This window comes from Nipponia nippon, unplaced genomic scaffold, assembly GCF_047370975.1.
Source record: "Nipponia nippon isolate SJK-2023a ecotype South Korea unplaced genomic scaffold, ASM4737097v1 scaffold_29, whole genome shotgun sequence".
Classification (NCBI taxonomy): domain Eukaryota; kingdom Metazoa; phylum Chordata; class Aves; order Pelecaniformes; family Threskiornithidae; genus Nipponia; species Nipponia nippon.
The window spans coordinates 5,421,663-5,441,446 of NW_028262346.1; the positions used below are offsets into that span (position 1 = coordinate 5,421,663).

At 46.4% G+C, this 19,784-nt stretch overlaps 1 protein-coding gene across 2 annotated transcripts in view; it reads left to right on the plus strand.

Moving 5' to 3' along the window:
- Positions 1–19,784, plus strand: part of SETBP1 (SET binding protein 1) — a 298,679-nt gene that overhangs the window by 109,849 nt on the left and 169,046 nt on the right. The window contains exon 1 of one of the 2 annotated variants that reach the window (XM_087763713.1): positions 15,642–15,693. The exons of the other annotated variant lie outside the window; for it this stretch is intronic. Within the exon in view, the coding sequence (XP_087619839.1) occupies positions 15,655–15,693 (39 nt within the window). The 5' untranslated portion in view covers positions 15,642–15,654. Of the gene's footprint in view, positions 1–15,641; positions 15,694–19,784 lie in introns of those variants that run through there. 2 annotated transcript variants of the gene reach the window in all.

The following is a 19,784-nucleotide window of genomic DNA, read 5'->3' on the forward strand; positions in this document are numbered from 1 at the left end:
TTGGGGGCTCGTGGGGCAGGTGGAGCTGGTGTCTCACCCCTTGAAATCTCCCACGAGCAGTGGTTGTAGCAAGTCTTGCCAGCCAAAGCAGTGCGTATCTCTGATGGTCCTCGATGAAGGAAAGAATGGATCCACTTTTGGACCCAACATAATTTCTCTTTTCTGTGTTCAGGCTACTGAATCAACCAGCTAAAAAATTAGGAAGTTCTGTGTTTATTCTTGTGAGTCCAGCCATGATGTGGGCTGGGGCCCGTACGTGTTAATCCTATGGTGATGTGCCTTTCCTATCCCATGTAAGAGAGTACCTTGCTCACACTGCTGGAGAGACGCCCACTCAAACAGAAATAAGTTTGTACAAATAGCTGTAAAGTTGGGAAATTTCTATTTTTTTGACGCTTGCATTCTAAATATCTTATTGCAGTGGCCAATGTAATAAACGCACCGAAAGTGTCTATATCTATACATATGTATACACATGTTAGATGATATACATCTGGATGGCCATGTAAGCATCACCATATGGGATGTATGCACATTTAAACTTATATAAATTATGTTTTGCGGCGGTGCAATGCAGAGCAGCAGCAGAATCTCAGCCTTTTTTGAGAGGCAAATCTAATAAAAATGCATATTTGCTGACAAACACACGAGAAAACTCCATGTTTACATACACGCACACGGTGCTGAGCGCATCAGTGACGCCCATCAAGTAAAGGTGGCTGCGCGCATCCACGTTTGCTCCTATACAACCACTTTATTTCCTTTTGAATAACAAGGAGGCTCCCCCACCTTCCCCAGAGCTGCGGGCTCTGTTTGTGACAATGCAGAACTGTGTTGCTTGTTGGAATCCCTGCCTGTCATTAAGCAATGCGCTGATTATTCTGGCAGCTCCACTAATCAAGTCCTCATGGATGGAGTCAGACATGGAGAGAATTGAATTTCACCAAGGACGGGGCTAAAGGTTGTTCCATGCAGTGGACAGCTGTGTCTAGTCAAATCGAAACTATTACTCCAAGTGTTACCAACAGAATAGCTGATAGCTCTGTTGTCAGTTCATTTACGCTTGCCTCTTGTTACAAATTAAACTGAAATTGTGGTGCGCCAAAGGAGCGGAAAGTTGGTTTTCTGCCAAGTGACAATTCCTTATATCACCAATTTCCAAGTGCAGCCATTAGAGATCATTGCTAGGGCTTTTTGTGATTTCCAGCGATGAAGATTTAGGATCCTGATTTTCTGCCATGGGCAAAATTCCCATTAGCACCTGCTCTCATCTTCTGATCCCATAGGTTGAAAAGGAAATGTAAAGCTCTGGTAACTGGCCTCTTTTCTCAGCTCTGCTCACAAAGAATAACATAAAGTACAGAATTGTTCCTTGACTTCTCCCACTTTCCAAGTTGTTTTTTTTTCTTTTTCTTTTTTCTCCCTCCCCCCCCCCCCCCCTCTTTTTTTCCCTAATCAGGACATTTGAATTCAGACAGGAGGAAAACTATGAAATATCTTGATTCTGCTACAAACTCTTCTGCATGGAGGTAGGGTGTAGCAGCAAGAGCAGCTTAGCAGCAGTGCTTATATGCCAGTGTTCATCTCAGCCCAGCACAGCATCTTCCCCTGAACCCACTCCTAAGCCATCACCAGGCCAGAAAATGCCTTCGAGGCAGAAACACAGCCTCTCCCAGGATCCTCAATGGGTCCTAGCAACTAAGCTGAAAACCTGGGACTTGACCACATTTGGAATAAACTTGCCCAAAAATATCAATGCTAATTAACTCATGTTATGAATGGATTGAGACACCAGCTGCAACAGAGCATTTTGATTTGGGTTGTGACTCGATAATTAGATGCACATAAGCTGGCTGGGGAGCTGTCAGTCAGCAAGCAGCAGTTTCCTTTGCAGTGTTAGGAAGAAGAACTTTTCCTTGTCCCATCATCTGTTTTGCTGTGAACCTTTGGGTGATGTGCCAGTGATCAAACACAGCATTGAACATGAACCGAAATCCTCCCCTGAGCCACAGCCATGCGACTCCGTGACTTCAGAACTTCACTCCTCATGCAGCTGAGCAACGCTATTTTATTTATAGTGCAAAATGCTCCTCATCTGGTATCTCTTAATGTTAACACCATCCTGCCCTTTGATCCATGCCAGCCTTCCCCTGTTTTCTTATCTACCATTGGCGCTTGGAATGGAGTTTGGGGGAAACTGCGTTCGATGCTGTCATGAAATTATCTAGAACAACACTGATTTTAAAAAAGTATACAAAATTGAAATTGTATATGAGTGACTGTCTGTGACTCTGGTGACATGGGCATCTGTGGTGTTCTTACCTACAGCTGGGCTAGTTGTCCTGGTCTCCCTTTCTAGCCAATGGAGAGAAATAGGTAACTGCAGTGAGATCCACCTATTTCAGACATCATCTGTGTTAAGTGGAAAGGAATCACTGTAGGGAGCCCCTGGAGATTTGTTTGGATGAAGTTGTCTGGTTTTTAGACCTTTATTTTTAACAGATGAGTAAGGAGGTAAATCCTGCTTTTCCTCCCAAATCTGGAGCTTGCATGAGAAGAAAATAACCAGACAGCAACTTTCTTTAATATGAGGAAAGGAAGAAAGTAAAAAGGCAACTTGACTGCTCCTGACATAGAGCCTTTATCAGCTCCATAAATAAAGGGCATATGCATGTAATGGCTGACTGCATCTCAGATTGCAATACCAATGCTTTAAAAGCCTGCTGATAGAGCATCTGCTTATTTCATTACTCCTCCAATGTCTTTGCAGGTAAGTCATGCATTATACAGTACGATGGTACTACCAATGCATGACCAGAGGGAACAGTCTGTAAAAGTTCTGATGGTCCGTTGCTTTCTCTTACCTGCCAGGAGAGAGAAACATAAGGAATGGTGTATTCAGATAATAGGCACAATTTGCAAAATAAAAACCTATTTGCAATGTAGGATTTGCATTTTTTTAAAGAAAAGAGAACAACTCTATCGTGTTACTATGTGAGCTGGCTGCATTTACAGCAGAGCAAAGACCATTTTTAGTAAACTCCTGCTCAGAAAACATACTGAGGGTCTCAGTATTAGTCAGGTGAAAAAGGAAGCATCATGCTTTACTGGAAAACAGATGTGGTGGTGAGTTACAAGAGCTTATAGTGAGCCTTGACATTGCAACAGCATTTTGCAGAGCCCAGGTACAAACTCAGCCTGGCCCTGACCGGAGACTAGCATGTCTTGTGTTACCATCAGTAGTGTGGCAGAAGAGGTTCACTGTAGCAAACACTACACATCAAGGTTATCCCACCAGATCTCCAGCCCACCCAGGCTTTATACCCCCAGCAGTAGGCATGTCATGTTATAAGGGGAGGAGACAAGGGAGGGTCGACCCTTAACTCTTTCCGTACAGCATGTGATCTTCCGGTCACCAGCCCTTATCTTTACTACATTTCCCCCTCCCTTAGCTCCAGTAGTTCTGGATCTTGCTGGGGAAGCTGCGTGTAAAATAATCGATATATGGTAAGACTTATACAGACACGCATCCGTTACGTTCATGGATTTTGCCCAGTCCAGCCAGTAGTTCGTCTCGGCTCCCTCATTACTCCCCCACACCATCAGGATGCATAGGGAAATGGTAACCTGTCAAGATAAGACTCAATAAATTGATTAATGTCTATACGGTCGAATATTTCGACTGGGTACCCATTCTAGCGTCCCTTTTTTGGTTTGCACACACACATACCCACGTCCCAAGCAACGGAGGGAATAAGGCCCCCCCCATTCACGGGTTTGCAGGTCCTGTACTTGAACCAAAGGGTAAGGCCCTTCGTCCTCATCGAGCCAGAAATGTGCCTGGGTTGCAGTCTGGGTTTTATAGGTGTTCCCTCGAATGGTGTGATTTAAGGTAATTAGTGCTGTCGTCAACAGACGCTGTGCCCGAAATAAGGGAGGGTCAAGGGGAGGGGGAACCCCTGTTCCTGGGCTTATCTTTTCCCCCTCCCTAAGTCGGTCGAGTAACTCTTTTAATGTGCGGTGTGCGCATTCTACAATGCTTTGGCCCGTACTGTTATAGGGAATGCCATGACTCAACTGAATATCCCAGCGCGTGCAAAAGTCCTTTGTCTTCTTGCTGACATATGCCGCTCCGTTATCTGTTTTAATTTTTTGTGGGATGCCAAGTTGCGCCATACAGTCCTGCCAATGTAAAATAACTGCGAGAGCATTTTGTTTAGCATGCATAGTCGCTAAAATAACTCCACTGCAGGTATCGACTGTGACATGCAGATACTTACGTGGATTAAAGGGTTCATAAATCGTAACATCAGACTGCCATATTTGGTTGGGCTGCAACCCTCGAGGGTTTACCCCTGCCTCCCAGAGGGGACCTTTGGAACACACAGGACAAGCAGCAATCACAGAGCGAGCATCTTGCAACGTAATGCCAGCGAGCCTAGCTAAACCGCGAGCTCCACAGTGGAGGAGCTCATGCAGGCAGAAAGCTCGCCTTAGGTTAGAAGTTTCTTCAACCGCCAGTACGCTCTTTGCTAAGCTGTCCGCTATTTCATTCCCAGCAGAAAGAAAACTCGGTATGGAACTATGACTATTAACATGGATAGGACAGACAGGAGCGGTTCTCATTTGCAGTGCGGTGAGCAACATTCCGGCAATCTCTGACGTTGCCCCAAGTGCCCATCGGCACTTCTTCAGTAACTTATATACATAGCAAGAGTCTGTGATTAGATCCAAGGCCTCTTCGGGCCATTGAGTGAGAGCCATCCATACCGCCTTGGCCTCAAGATACTGCACGGATTGCCCTTGATCTTGATAACTAATGTGGGTCCACTGACCATCCTCCTGCCATGTAACGACAGCTTTCCCAGTAATCGATGACGCGTCGGTAAAAACTGTGCGGCCTCCGGTGGGTTGTTCAACTATGGCACTAGCTGGCAAAAAATGGAGTACCTGGATTATCTCCCCACAGGGGTGTGGTCTTAGACCTTCAATACGACCCATAAATTCAGCTATCGCCGCTTGCAGGAGCCCCACTTGTGGAAGTACCAACTCCCACTGTGCCAAAGAACAGGGCAATGCAATGACCTCCAGGTCCTTCCCTGTTAAGTGTTGAGTTTGCCTCCGACAGCGGAGAATAAGCTGGGATAATAATGTTGGCCAAGAAATTAAAGCCATCTTTGGTTTGCCTTGATACAACCGAGCAAAAGGCCAGCCTTTTTCACCATTATTTTGAATTAGTAAACCATGGCCAGTGGTATCGGTCATGTAAATCAGGGCAGTGACCGGTTGTTCAGGTGTAAATCGAGCAAGACCCCAATGCTGGGCCCGATCCATAATTGTCCCAAGAATCTCCTGATGGTTTCTTGAAAGAGTCCTTGGAGCTAGCGGGGAATCTCCTCCTTTCAGGAGTTGATATAAGGTAGTCATTTCTGCCTCAGATATTGGAATAAAGTTTCTAAGCCACAATAGTTGTCCAATTAATTTTTGTGCCTCATGGAGTGTTGTCAGTGTAGTCCGAATTTCAAATGATTGTGCTGTCACGCTTCGTGGCCTCAGTTGAGTACCTAAATACTTTACTGCACGCCCTACCTGTGTTTTCCGAGGCTCAATGTGTAACCCATGTCGCTCCAAACTGACTATCAGCTGCACGCGTGCCTTTTCCAGTAACTCCTCTTGGTTGGACGCCAATAACACGTCATCCATGTAATGGAAAATGATGACCGTAGGGAAATTTTCTCGAATAGGGCGTATCGCAGCAGCTACAGCAATTTGACACAAGACTGGTGAGTTTTTCATGCCCTGGGGTAACACCTTCCATTGACATCTGGCGCACGGGTGTTGATTGTTAGGCTCAGGAACAGTAAAGGCAAAGCGTACTCTATCTTCTTCATGCAAGGGAACACTAAAAAAGCAATCTCTAATATCTATAACCACTATTTGATAGTCAGGTGGAATCATGGCCGGAGAAGGGAGGCCCGCTTGTAGCGGGCCCATGTCTTGTATACATGCATTAACTGCGCATCGATCATGTAGCAGTCACCACGCTCCCGATTTTTTCTTTATCACGAAAATGGGGGTGTTCCAGGGACTTGTAGAGGGTTCGATGTGTCCTGCGTCAAGTTCTCGTTGTACCAATTGTCGAACAGCCGCCCTCTTTTCCTCTGTCAATGGCCACTGCTCTACCCACACTGGTTTACCTGTCAACCAGGTGAGTTTTAATGGGCGGACACAGGCAGTGGCCATTATGATAAATTTGTACGCAGCACTATATTCATCTTCTGCAAGCAACATCGTCCCAAGATGACAATGGGTAACTCAGCAATGACAGGGTTACACCATGCTACCCTAGCTTGTCCGGATTCCGGATCCTTCAACATAATTTGCATTGGGTTCCTGCTTTGATGTGAGGTCTGCATGCCTCCCACACCTTGCAGCGAACCTCTCGGTTCGAGTGGCCAATCATCTGGCCATAGATGTGATGGGATTACTGTAACGTCCGCTCCTGTATCTAAAAGGGCTCTTAACACGAGGCGTGGTGTTCCCCCCAACTCTGGGAGCCATGGGGTAACTATAATATCTACTTCTGGTCGTGTGGTCATGTTTAGGGTGAGTGCCACATACGGCGAGGCTCTATCCCCAGCCTCCTCTATTGCGCGCTCCCATCTCCCCAAGGCAGCTGAGTTGGATATTGCATCATTGGGACCGCAGGCGACTGTGCTGGTCCCGGGGAAGGAGAGACTCCCTGTGCCATACATTGCGCTGCTGTCGTCGGGCCTGTTGAGCTGATCACTGGGGCAGGTGGGGATGGCACGGCCCTCAGCCATCCCCTCTTCTCGTTTCCCCAGCCCCATCTCCTTTGCCGACTCCCCGATTTGCACTGTCGAGCTCTGTGGCCTAGTCGCCCACAGCGCCAGCATCGTAGGTCTCTCTCTCCTTCCCCTGTTCCGGGGGTGTTTATTTTTGAAGGGCATTGTCGCGCCATGTGTCCTTGCCCCCCACACTTACAGCACATAAGTCGTGCGCCGCGGCAGGCCACATGGACTGCGGCCACTACCGGTTGCATACTTTGCGCCTGTTCCTGTTCCAGCACGTAACGAATCATCTGTGAAAGCGTGGTCCCTATGGGTAACTGTCTTAGCAACACTGCAGTTTGTGGGTTTGCTTGCGTACGTGCACAGTCAAGCAATATCGCCTCCTTAGCCTGCTCAGGAAGTCGAGCAACCTGGAGCACCGCTTGCAGCCCGTCTAAAAACTTTGTGAAGGGCTCACTTAACGATTGCCGTATTTGGACCCATGGAGGCTCCCTTTTATCAAGAGCCGCGATGATGCGTATCGCTTCCTGGGCAGCTTTCGAAGATGCAGCAAAATTGCGCCCCCGCATTCGCTGAGCCTGTGCCTGAGGAGTTGCGAACTGCCCTTCACCCATCAGCTGCTCTAAAGTCACTCCTGCCATGGGATGGTTGGCCTGTTGCGCCTCAATAACAACTTGGGTGCACCGATTCCTCCACTCCTCCCTAAACAATACCATCATCGAGGGGGTCAATACGGCCCGCATCAACTGAATGATATCAAAAGGTGCAAGCGGCGTTGCAAAAACACAGTCTAGTAGGACTTGGGTTTCTGGGGAATTTAATCCATGACTTTTCACTGTTGTGACCAATTCTTTCACCAACTTTGCATCTAACGGTTGCCACTCATATCCTCCACCTGGGGCTGCTTGGATAGGAAATGCTTGAATCAGAGGGGCCTGGAATCGCACTCCTTCCAAGACACAATTTTTTGCAATCATCTGCCAATCCGTCCCGTTTGCCCTCTCTTTCGGCATTCCCCCTGGCATAAGACTTTCCGCATTTGCCACCACCCCTCTCAATCGGCTGATCAATGCCTCGAGTTCCCTTGAAACCTCGTTAGTCCGTCTCGGAAGCGGGGGCGGATGAGCAACAATCGAGGATCCCTCATCACCCCCTTCGCCCTCACTGCTATCAGAGCTCATCAGGTAATCGTGTACAGGCTCCCTCCACTGTGAGGGAATACCAGTTTGATTTCCCATTGCCCTAGGGATAGGGGTTCCCTCTGGTGGCTCAGGTATCACTGACAGTGCCGGGGGAGCCCTACCACCCCCCTTCGATGTCCTGCACTCCACTCTCTGTGTGTCCAGCACTCGTCGATCACTGGGATACAATGGGGAGTCCTCAGGTGTTTTCCCTTCTTTTTCTCCTTCCCGCCATCTTCCTTCACGTAGTTCACGATACTGCTGGGATCCCACATCAGCCCCCGGGACCCAATCCAGCAACCTATCAGTCAGCTCCCTTTCCACACATTGTTGCAACTCGCCCCAGGGGTATTGAGGAAGTGGTAGATCCGCCGGTGCAGGAGGTGCCGAAGGTTCCGTGGGCGGCCGCTCTAAACTCCCCACTTGTATCGGGAACACCTTTCCCGACTCCTTTGTTCCCGCTGCACCATAGTCTCCCTGCACCTCCCCTTCCTCCGTTGGCTCAGCCCCCAGTAACAACGGTTCCGTCTGTGTCCCACAGGCCACTCCTTCCCAGCCAGCCTGTGTCCCCTCCGAAACTAAACTTGTTGGCTTTTCGTTCCCAGGAGATTCCTGCCCCATCAGCACACCACCTGCAGCAGGTCGGCGCCGCCTTGCCGCAAACCCCCGCTTGAGCACCCTTGTCGTTACCGACTTTAGTACCTTTATGAGTTCCGCGAGCTCCATCGCTGTTGCCTGATCACGTCGGGGTCACCACTGTGTAGCAAACACTACACATCAAGGTTATCCCGCTAGATCTCCAGCCGACCCGGGCTTTATACCCCCAGCAGTAGGTGTGTCATGTTATAAGGGGCGGAGACAAGGGAGGGTCGACCCTTAACTCTTTCCGTACAGCACGTGATCTTCCGGTCGCCAGCCCTTATCTTTACTACAGGAAGCAAAAGAGTTTTAGCTTTATAGGCTTTCCTAATTAGCATCCGTAGCTGAGGAAATACCGTAAGACATTTTACACAAGTATTCATTAGCTGTTGGGTTTTTATAAGCTTGGTTAGACTTTGTACACTTTCTCCCACCATCCCGTCGTGTTTGCTCTTGACAAATATTCCCGCAAACATGTTTGCGAGCAGGAGTGTTTGTGGAAGCTGGAATACTGGAGAATATTCCTGAATAGCGTCTTTAATATTCCCGCTGGAAACCTGCTTCTAGGGATCGTAATGTCCCTCTGTTCGGGAGACAAACATCACCATGTCGTACAGACATTTAGCAGCTCATGAATTGGGAAGAGATCAAGAAGAGTTTTTAGAAAAGAATTTCAAATACATACTTTTAGGCAAACAGCAATCTGCTAATAGTTCACAAATCAACATGCTGAATATGTCAAATGCCTGTTTCTTCTGTAGTGCCCCATATCTGGGATTTAAGGTCACCAACAAATTTCAAAAGCAAAACTAAATATCTTATTTGCTCTCCTCAATTTCAATCTGTGGAAGAAAAGAGGTGTTTAAAAAAAAAAAATTAAAAATCTGGTCTATTTAGAATAGCTTCCATAACATTGTTTCTTATTGACCGATCTCTAAATAAGAGACTCTTGCTCTTGACTCCCGCTTAGATGAATGATTTCTAAGGCTTTTCTTTTTGTGACAGCGATGAATTGGTCGATGTTTGTATTAAGCTTTCCTAAGTGCACTGTTAAATGGGCAAAACTTCAACACTAAACAGGCTGACTGGCTCAGTGATAAATTGAAAAGAGGGGGAAGTGTGCATTTTTAGACAGAAGAATCATCACTGAAATTGTCTGATTGCCATGCAATTGGAGAAGGGCTACGTGGAAAAATGCTTCAAATAGGTACCAGACATTAGCTGCTCTTAAATCAATGAGACTGTGCTTTGAAAAAAATTACTCATCTCGTCAATGCCTATCTTGTCCTAAGGCTTGCCTAGGATCTAAGCATTCCTGATAGTGTTGGAAGCAAAACCTTTAGGCTTTCTTTAAAAATCCTTTAAGTTCCTCCTGTCATCATGACTTGCAAGCAGGCTTGAATATTTTACTTTTCCTCTACATGAGAAAAAGATAAGGACAATTAAAGATGCAAAGAAAAGGAAAGGAACCCTCCCAGACCTTTGTATTATTTTGTCCAGGGTTGGTCTTATTATTAAAAACCAAGTAAGGACAACTGAATTCCCAATTTTCTCTCCTGTTTGCAATGTCAGAGGATCATATTTGTGAGTGATTGTTTCAGGTGAGGATGGATGCCATATTCATGGTGTTTCTGTCCAACAGTAAGTGGGACTTAAGTTCTCTTTATGGGTAGAAGTTCAACCCTCTGTGTTTTCAGCCTGTCAGACATCAGGGCACACTGGCAGTCCCGAGAGAGAATTATAAGGTTCAGAAGTTGCCAGGCACATCACCACATCCATTGAAAGCCTTGTGTTATTGAGATGAAGGTGAGCTTCAGGGTCTAGAGTGGCTTCCCAGCTCCGCCACTGGCTGGCTCCAACCCTCAGCAAACCTGCACCTCCTCTCCGAGCTGTGCAAATGCGATAGTAATATCTGTCGCAGAGGGGATGTTAAGAAGCTTAATTCATTAGTGTTTACAAAGTGTTTCTAGATCCTCAAATGAAGGCTCTATAAACAGTCAAAGTATTACTAATTGCCAGCTTACACTGAATTGTAAAGTGAAAATAAGGATGGCTGGAGGAAAGAGGAGGTGAATTTTCTGATGAGCTACATCAGTCTAGTGGCTTTAAATTAAACAGTTTAGCGGTTTGATTTCCCATTACCATCATCTTAAAAATCTTCAGTCTTTTCTATTGGTGTAATATTTGACCTCCAGTTTACTTTGGGGAAAATCAAGGCGCATCCAAGTCTGTGAGTTGGGCCTCCTATACTAAAGAATAAATCATAGGCTTAATTCGGGTAATCATTCCTAAATGTATACCATGAGGTTACGTTGCTTTAAATGGAATGAATCCTGATTTACAGAATATGACTTCAGTGGTGCTGTTTGATTTACACCAAAATATATTAGAAAAACAATCTTGCACATCTTTACGGCTGAGGCACACACCATGGTACTAATGTTCAGAGCATTTCAAAGCATATGGGTGGGTTTTTCTGTTTGTATGGTTTAGTTTCACGGTTTTTGTCCTCTTCATTCTGCCCTGGCAGGAAAAAACAGACTGGTTTATTCAGTCCTTTCCACTTTCTGAATTTCCTGCAATACCACAGCGATGTCATGCTTGGGTTCCCAGTTGACTTTTTGTTGGCATTTTGGAAGGTATTAGGAATTGGAATAAGTTGGGTAACTTGTGTTGTTTGTATTTATAAGTTGTGTTATTTACATGCATTTTTCTGCAAAGCCTAATTCTTTAGGACCAAGCTCTGTAATAGGTTTCTTCAAAAATTAATCATAGAAATTGAAAGAAACTTACTTAGTGCTCTTTCATTCTTTAAAATACACCACATTTTATTTTTTTCTCAAACCACACTGTTAAAAAAGTAGTGGATAGCCATTTCTCACTTGGCATCCAAAGGGTGAAATCATCATCTGGTATAAATTGGCATAGCTCTATTCAAATCAGAGCGACTACATTAATTCACTCCAGCTGAGGCTCCAGCCCTTAAAACACCAGTGAGGAGAGCGATTTTTGCACAGGATGGATTTTCAAGCTGGGTGGAAGGTTTTGCTGTGTAACCTAGTTATGTGTCTAGGCTCAGGGCTGTGGGAAACTGTCGATCTGACATCTGCAGCATACGCAGCAAATGCTTTGGCAGTTTGAGTTAATGCCTTTTGAATTCACAGGTTGTTTACTTTCAGCTTGAATGTGGATTTGCTTTCAGCCTCAATGGGAAATCTAACATAAGAAGTAATAGGACCAGCCATCTGTCCAAAAGGGTGTGAGGATTCCTGGTTTTGAACCAATAATGGCGATCAGGGACAAGTTCACCCCCTATGTACTCTCTGGCAAATTATTGATGTGCTCCTTGGATTTCTGATGTGGGACCCAGTCCCTCCGGTGCAGTGTGAGCAGGCGTAGACTTAGGAGATCAGACCTGCAAAATGAACACGGTCAACATCCCCTTCCAACGGTTGCTTCTACAAACAAGTGTTGTTCCAGCCGTTTCTTCCTCACTCTGATTTACAACCCATTTTGGCATATAAACTGTGCACCTGTGAAGAGCTCTGCTCCATTATCACTGAAGTGTATGATCTCAGGGGAGCAGTAAACAACATGAGTGAATGGGAACCCCCATCTCTCGCCAGTATTTCCTGCAAGTAAATATCAATCCTTGTGTTAGTCATAGCCAGAGAATGGTATAATAACTAGATAGATTGGGTCACATTTTCAAAAAGCTCAGAGCCAAATTTCTCGACTGTTCAGCACTCTTGAAAGGGTCCAGATTTTTAACTTTCTTTCATTCAAGCCAAAAGTTAAACCCATCCCCCTCTCCCACCATCTAAACTAAGAAGCTGCACAAAAGCCAAGTTTTGACAAAAACGATCAGCATCCTGCAGCATTTAGCAGGACACAACAAACAGATTTTGCAAAAAGCACAGCATGTGATGGATAATGGAGCTTCTCCTGATTCATGCATGTGGACATGAACGGGGACTTGGGCTTCCTGTACCTGTCTTGGTCACCTACAGGAAGTGCCATCATCTTCAGTGAGAAAATACGTAGACTGTATGTCTAGAAGGCTGTGCCCTTGTTCTGGGAGACTGTGTAGTATAAACTCTTGGTTCACACCTTTTCCATTGGCTTCGTCCATCATTTCTGTTGACTTGGATTGAGTTATCCTGATTTGTACCAGACAAAAATCTGAGTCTTGGTCTCCAAGCCGCTTGAATGAGCTGACGACAATTGCTTGCGTAATTAATAAATCATAGGAAAGGCGGGAAAAAAGACTACAATAAATCATTTAAGAACATCATCTGGTCTTTAACAGCAAAATATTCATTCTTTACTGCATGTAGAGTGAATGTATGTGCTTTTAACCTTCCTGAGGTGAATAGTCCAGGGACACAGGATATCTGGCAACATCCTTAAAAGCACACTGGCCTGATTCTGATCTGCCTTACACACTGAGCAACATTACTTGAGATATGCTGGTGTAAATCTGGCCAGAGATCAAAATCAGCCCTGCAACAGCCCTGTTTGTCCAGGGGACTTAAGCAAAACATACTGCTTTCATCCCAACAGCACCATCCCTAGGCTATTTTACCTCAATTACATTCTGATTTAAGAAAACTGGAGACCATCAGATCATGTCCAAATTGTTTTCTTTCTTCTTTCTCTGTCACATTAGGGATACTGCAGATCTGATGAGTTTCAAGATTGGGTGGGGAAACGAGACTCTCTTCAAAGTCCTTATTTTGTTTATTGATTCAATAGCATTCACTGACTAATAACCACCCAAAGCTAGGAGGCTCATTTGAACTGGGAATGCTGTGATCTTGCATGTTATCTATGAGAAGAATAGCCAGCTTACAGATAAGTAGTCTGCTTAAGGTGGGAGAAATCAGGGCTTTTAGCTGGCAGTGTTAGGTTAACGGTTGGACTCATGATCTTAAGGGTCTTTTCCAACCTTAACGATTCTATGAGTCTATGATTAGGGAAGCCAGATTGTTTTTCTGCCAATTTTCAGGGAGTCTTCTTTTAAAGTTTTCCCTAGAATCACAGCACTGTTTTTCCTTATTTCCCTCGTATGTGTGCAGTCATGAGAATCAGGATGGCTTGAAATTAAATAAGCACAGTCCAACCTTCCAGTCAAAGACTTTGCAGTTTTAGGTTTTGCTTGGAACCAGAAGCAGAAGAGCCAAAACACTGCATAAAAGAAGAAGAAAAAAAGCTGTTTTCGTGGTATTTTTGGCATAGGCAACTGCTCCGAGAGATACTGGAAATTCTGCAAGAAGGGTCTGTTCTTCAGACATTTCCAGCCCTGCTCTGAAGATTGAGGGCTTTAGATAAGAATCTGAATGTGGGGATCTTTATCCAAAACAAACCATCCAACCTTTCATAGTTCACCCATTCCTAATAGTGACTTCCCACTTTGCATCTCTCCCCGTGCACTTGTGCACGCACATAATTTCTTCAAGGCATTCTAAAAGCTTTTTGTTGCCTGTAACATTTTAATTGCCTCTTGAGCAAGATTTTCTCCTTGGTGAAGAAAAAGAAGAATATGATGAAGTGTCCCATGCTGCCCAAAGGATTTTCTCTCAACCTCATCACACACTTTAGGATCCCTTCCCTGCCTGTTTTCCTTTGCCACATCTTCTCTGCATTTTGCATGAATGTTTTCTTTCTTTTCCAGCATGGAAAAAACCAACATCCCCCTGCTCCCTGGCAGCGTGGGTGACAGAGATGGAGAAATCAGCACAGTGTCAGCAAGAGTTTAGCCCCGCAGCTGGGACCTGAACTTTCAGCAGCAGAGCACAGTGCTGGGTCACTGCACTAAAGCAAGCCAGACTGATACAAAGTGCTTGCTCACCCTGGAAAGGGAAGCATCAGAAGCCAGTTGATAAAAATCTTTAGGCACCATCTATTGGGAGCTTGCTTACAGCAGCAAAGGCTGAGTTTTTCCTGGGAAAGATCACCACAGAGTGTATATTTACTGTCGTAACCCCCAAAACAACACAATATTTGGATGCTTGCTGCACTGGGGGGTTGTAGTGTAGGGGCAGTGTAGATTTTAGAGCTGTTGAAATGAGATGGAGCACATGGACTCAACGTGCTGCATACTGTGTGAAGCTTTCAACTCTGGAGACCTGAATGATCATGTCTGCCAAGAGTTAATATGCTTAGAAAGAGGATGCTAAAATATTCTTTCCCACTCCAGTTTGCAACCGAGAACTTGTTAGTCTGTAATATCTTTTATTTATAGCACCTTTCAACTCAAAGGATCTGAAAGTGCCTCTATCTGGGAGTCACTTCAATGAGCTACAGATACCTCTGGGCAGGGATGCTTCTCTGTGGGGGCCTCCGATTGAGGTTTCAGGGTCTGCTTTGCCATGGACACATGCGAGGGACCCAGTCTGCCTTGCCAAATGCCAGCACTTGGTACTAAATGCTGGAGAGAAGGGTAGAAACCACCCTAAGCCTGAGGAATAGCAAAGAGAGAAAACAGACATGTAAACCAGCTGGGAGAGAAGATTCGGATGGACACCGGCTGACTTTGGAAGCAGATGTTGGGAGGAACCATTGCCAATGCTGGATGACATCCTTATGCAAAGGGCCTGGGACAGTGAAGCCACAACTCAGAAGAGGGGATCTGGTAGCCCTACTTGGATATTGCTTCATCCAACCCAGCCAGTCCCAGCCATGCTGCAGTGGCCTGGAGAAAGCCCTAAGATGGACCTTGCGCAGGTGGACCTGTGTCCCAGTGGCAGAGGTGCTCCTAAGGGCACAGGCCTGAGGCTCGGTTTAAGTATGCAAATGGACACGTCCCTTAATGAGTGCAGTCACAGCAGGGTATCTGCTTATTTTAAGTCCACTTCAGCGCCTGCCCATCAGCTGCTCCACATGCAGCAGCTGGTAGCAGCCGAAGGACCAGCTCCTCCATGTGGCTCCTGGCAGCTAGAGGGTGTCATCCAGCCCTCCACTTTCCTCCTGCGTTATACGTGCAGGCCAGGGAAGCAAAAGTCAGACCAACTGATGGGTTTATGATTCCAGCCTGCGATTTCTGCTTCATCCACAGCCAGGTGAGATTTTGCCAAGATACATACTAGGCAGCCGCTCAGGACACTGCTGTTTTGTCTGTACCACCCTGAGCATGCTGTCTGTCTGTCTTCCAGTCTGTCTCTGCGACCCCACTTTCAAGCCGGTTGCTCTGCTATTCCCCTGGGTGGCCAAAGCGTGTTTGGCGAGAACCAGCCTTTTCCTGGCACTTTTGCTAGGCCTCCAAAGTGGCTCATTGCCACAGGGAGCAGAGGCATCAGGCCTGACATGCAGCAAATGCCCATCTGTTTCACCACCCTCTAACTCCCATGGCTTCCAAGGACCCCTCTTGATGTTTCTCAGTGGTCAAGGGGGTCCAACCAGGCTCATAAAAAGCCCCACAGACACAAGCGGCTGCTTACGGGGCCGTTCACTGCTCTGGGTCTCCAGCTTGGCTTGCAGCTTAATGCACTCATGCCACCACGCTAAAATCCTTCTCTCATCTTCTCTCCTCCATCTATGCCCCTTCCAAGCCATCCCCAGCATCAGCATCAGCATTATTATATTTTTTCTCCAAATCTCTTTCCTCCAGGCACCAGACAAGGTGCATTTTACACTACTTTATCTCTGCCAGGCATATGTCAGTGTTTCAAGGTCCAGTTTAATTGGAGTCAGGTTGCTGGCTGAAAGTTGGCTCTTTTGGGTCCTTTCCATGGAGAATATGCATTTTGCCTCAACCATTCTCTGCCTCCCAACCAAACCTGTCTCCTCCCTCCTGTGTGGAGAAGGCTCGGTCTTGCACATCCTGCCATGCACAAGGGTCATGTTGCTTGCTTTTAGGGCATCTCTCTCTCTCCTTCTTCCTCACAGAAAAGCATATATATGTTGTGTGTACCTGTCGGGGTTTTTTTCCCCCTCTTGGTTCATTGAGTGTTACATCACGTTTAACTCCTTTTGGTGCTCCTTCCACACGTGATGCTTTGGATATGTGGGTGGGACTAGGAGGGAGCCCCTCTATGGACAAGTTAAGAGGGAAAAAGGGAAGAAAAAAGCTAAAAAGAAAAAAATAAAGGAATAAATATTTGGGAGGAAGGCGTTTAAGAGGAGAGAAAAACAAATCAAAGCTGGTGCCAGGCTGGAACTGGCAGCTGTTTGCCAGCACAGCAGGCTGAGAAGTTGTTGGTGGAAGCACTCAGTGTCATGTTTGGGTTGCTTAAAAAAATACACCCTCCCTCCCTCTCTATTCCACCTCTGTTTTTCTCCCTGCCCCACAAGCAGGAGGAGGAATTCAGTTGCCAAACGCAGGCTTGCAGGAAGTTTGTATTTACAGCAATGCCAAGGGATGCAAACAGAGTATGTCCTGCCCCGTGACACGTGTGTGTGCACATGCATGTGCACCCATGAGCACTGCAGCTCGCCTGTACTTGGGCAGCTGTGAGCTGGATTGGACCTGCCAGGCATGTTGTGGAGGCAGTGGCTCTCTGCTCTGAGCAGGCGACAGTGCATTGGCAACCATGGCACGATTTTTTTTGCTGATGTGAGGGGAGGAGGTGGAAGAGCTGGGGATGGAGGAGAAAGGGGGGTGGAAGGTTGTAACGCTTGGCTGGAAAAATTTAGAGGAGTACAAAGGAGTGAGCGATGAAAAGGGGTGTCAGGAGGAGGGGAAGGAGGCTGTGAACAGGCTCTTCTGGAGGTGGGAAGAGATTTATGTTTGCCAAGTGGGTTCAGTTGGGAGAGGGCTGGGAGGGTATGGGGTGCCGCAGAGGTGAGGCGGGGGGTGCCGTGGGGAGTCCGATGGCCCCGGTGGCAAAGCGGCAAGGCTTTATTTTCTTCCTTTCCTTCCTCCTCCCTCCGCTGGGCGCTCGGAGGAGAAGGCAAGACAAAAAGCTGAACCAGTGCCAAGAAGGAGCTGCAGCGACTCGAAAATGGCACTCTGCGCCGCACTAATATTTTGAAGCTGGGCTGCGCTGGAGAGCAGCGAAATGTGCTGGGAATGAGAATGGCTGCAGCTGTGGGGCTGCCAGCTGGGCTCAAGGGTGTTCTCCCACCTCTCCACTTCCCCTTTGCCTTTTAAATGTGACCCTCTTCTCCCCCATTGTCCACCCCCAGTGATATTTAGGGGTTCTGGGAAAAAGAAGGGACCCTTGCTGGGAACTTGGGGTAGAGAGGGAGCAGAAGGGGGGCAGACCCTTGTACTCTGGGGCTGGTGCAATGTGGCAAGTGCCTGGCAGAAATGCTCTGCTTGTAGCTGGTCTTTAGCCCATGTTTGTTACGATGCTCACTGGAAAGGATTATAAGCAGGGAAGGAGTGAGTGTGCTCATCCCCTCCTGCCATCTCCGTATTGGGGAGGGATTTTTATTTTTTTAATTTTCTTCCTAGGGAGGAAGAGGAGACTTGATTCCCAGTGAGTTTTCTGATTGTTTTCCTGTTGCCACTCCTTCCCCTCCTCCTTGCTCTCCTCCTCCTCCTCTCTCCGTACCCATAAGGCTGCTCTCATGGCTCTGTAGGCTGATGCAAGGTTACTTGTAGGACACACAAGTCTCTGCAAGGTGCAGTGTCACCTGTGTCGGTGTTCCCCTCCGCTTCTCATTTGCTGGGGGAACGACACAACTTCCAGGTAGCTCCATGGCTCAGCTGAGCTGGTTAATGCAGTGTCAGTGCTTCGGTTGCAAAAGCCCCTTCCTGCAAAGCCTGCCTGGATAAAACAAAAAAACAAAAAATCATATAGGGCTGAAACTTCTACAGCATTTCATAAGGTTGATTAATTTGCAAGGGATGGGGCTGGACTTTTGCTGTGATTTTTGTCTGAAAGAAAAGGTTTTTCCCTGTGTTGGTTCCTTCTTCCTTCCAATCACAGAATAGAAAAAGGTACAAGAAAATACCTTTTTTTTTTTTAGATAAGGTTTTGATTTTTTAAAAAATCTTTTAAAAATTGTTACCAGCACAAGCATTCTTGTAATAGTCCAATAGTTGAAGCTGAATGCAAAGATCTTCCACCACATGCACACACATACTCCTCTCTGGATCATGCTGGCATTTGGCTCTGAAGTTTAAGGTTAGCTTTACAGAAATTGGAGACTGAAGAAAGAGAAAACCCCTGCCTTTGGGTTTGAAAATGGGTCCAGCTCCTGTTTTAACAGCAGTTTTAGTGCTCACACAGCCAGCAGGTCAAGTTCAAGGAGACCTTTCCAAAGCACAGGCAGAGGCTCATTAACTTGCTGCATCTCAGAAGCTTGTGGGTTGTTGGGTTGTTAGCTTGGCCAGGCTTGTAGTCCCAGGTGTGGGATGATCCCTGTGACCTGTCTCTCACCTGCAAACCATTCCCTAGTATATATCCAAACCACTTCAAATCTCACCTCTGGTTTCAGACACACGGGCCTGGTTTTGGAGCGCCTAATTCTGCTCAGGTAATGCCTTTTGGAAATACTGTGATAAATAGTGAGGAATTTAGGGAGACTTAAACGTGTTTTCCAGCCTGCTTTCCTCACCCTCTTCTTCTCACAGCTCCTTGCAGATCAATGGTCCTTCCTCTGCAGAGGATCGAAAGATCAGTCCCAAATTAATGCTTCTAGGAGGTGCACTCATTTCTGAGGTGATGCTAGCGGGCTTTGTATGTAGTAGGACGTCTGCAGCAACTGATCTCTCACTCTTCCTGCTCTCAGCTGTGCTTTGAACCATGTAGTTGCTGCAGCTTAACTTGAGCTTGCACAGAAGAGATGCTGTTGTCTCTTCTTGTGCTTTTCTCTTTGTCACAAGTGAGGGTCGTGTAGTGCTTGACCCAGGAAACCTTGGACAGGGTGAAGAAACTATGGCAAATGTCAACAAGAGGGTTGGCCAAGTAAATTGGAGTAATCTGTCTGCCATTGTACATGTCAACAGATCCCACCTATTCTTCATGAATAAAGTATAGCCACAAAAATAAGTGGTTTTTTATGCACACATGTGCTTGCTGTTTGCTTTTCAGTTGCCTCTTTTGACTTAATGAGTTGTGTATTTAAGCTACCATCCTCACCAAGGGCACACACAGACCTTGCCTGAATTTCCCAGAAGTCCTTGCTGATAGTTTTGGCTGCAGCTGCACCTCTTTGGCCACAACCTCCTCTTTTTAACCTGAGATCCCTGACCATGGGATGC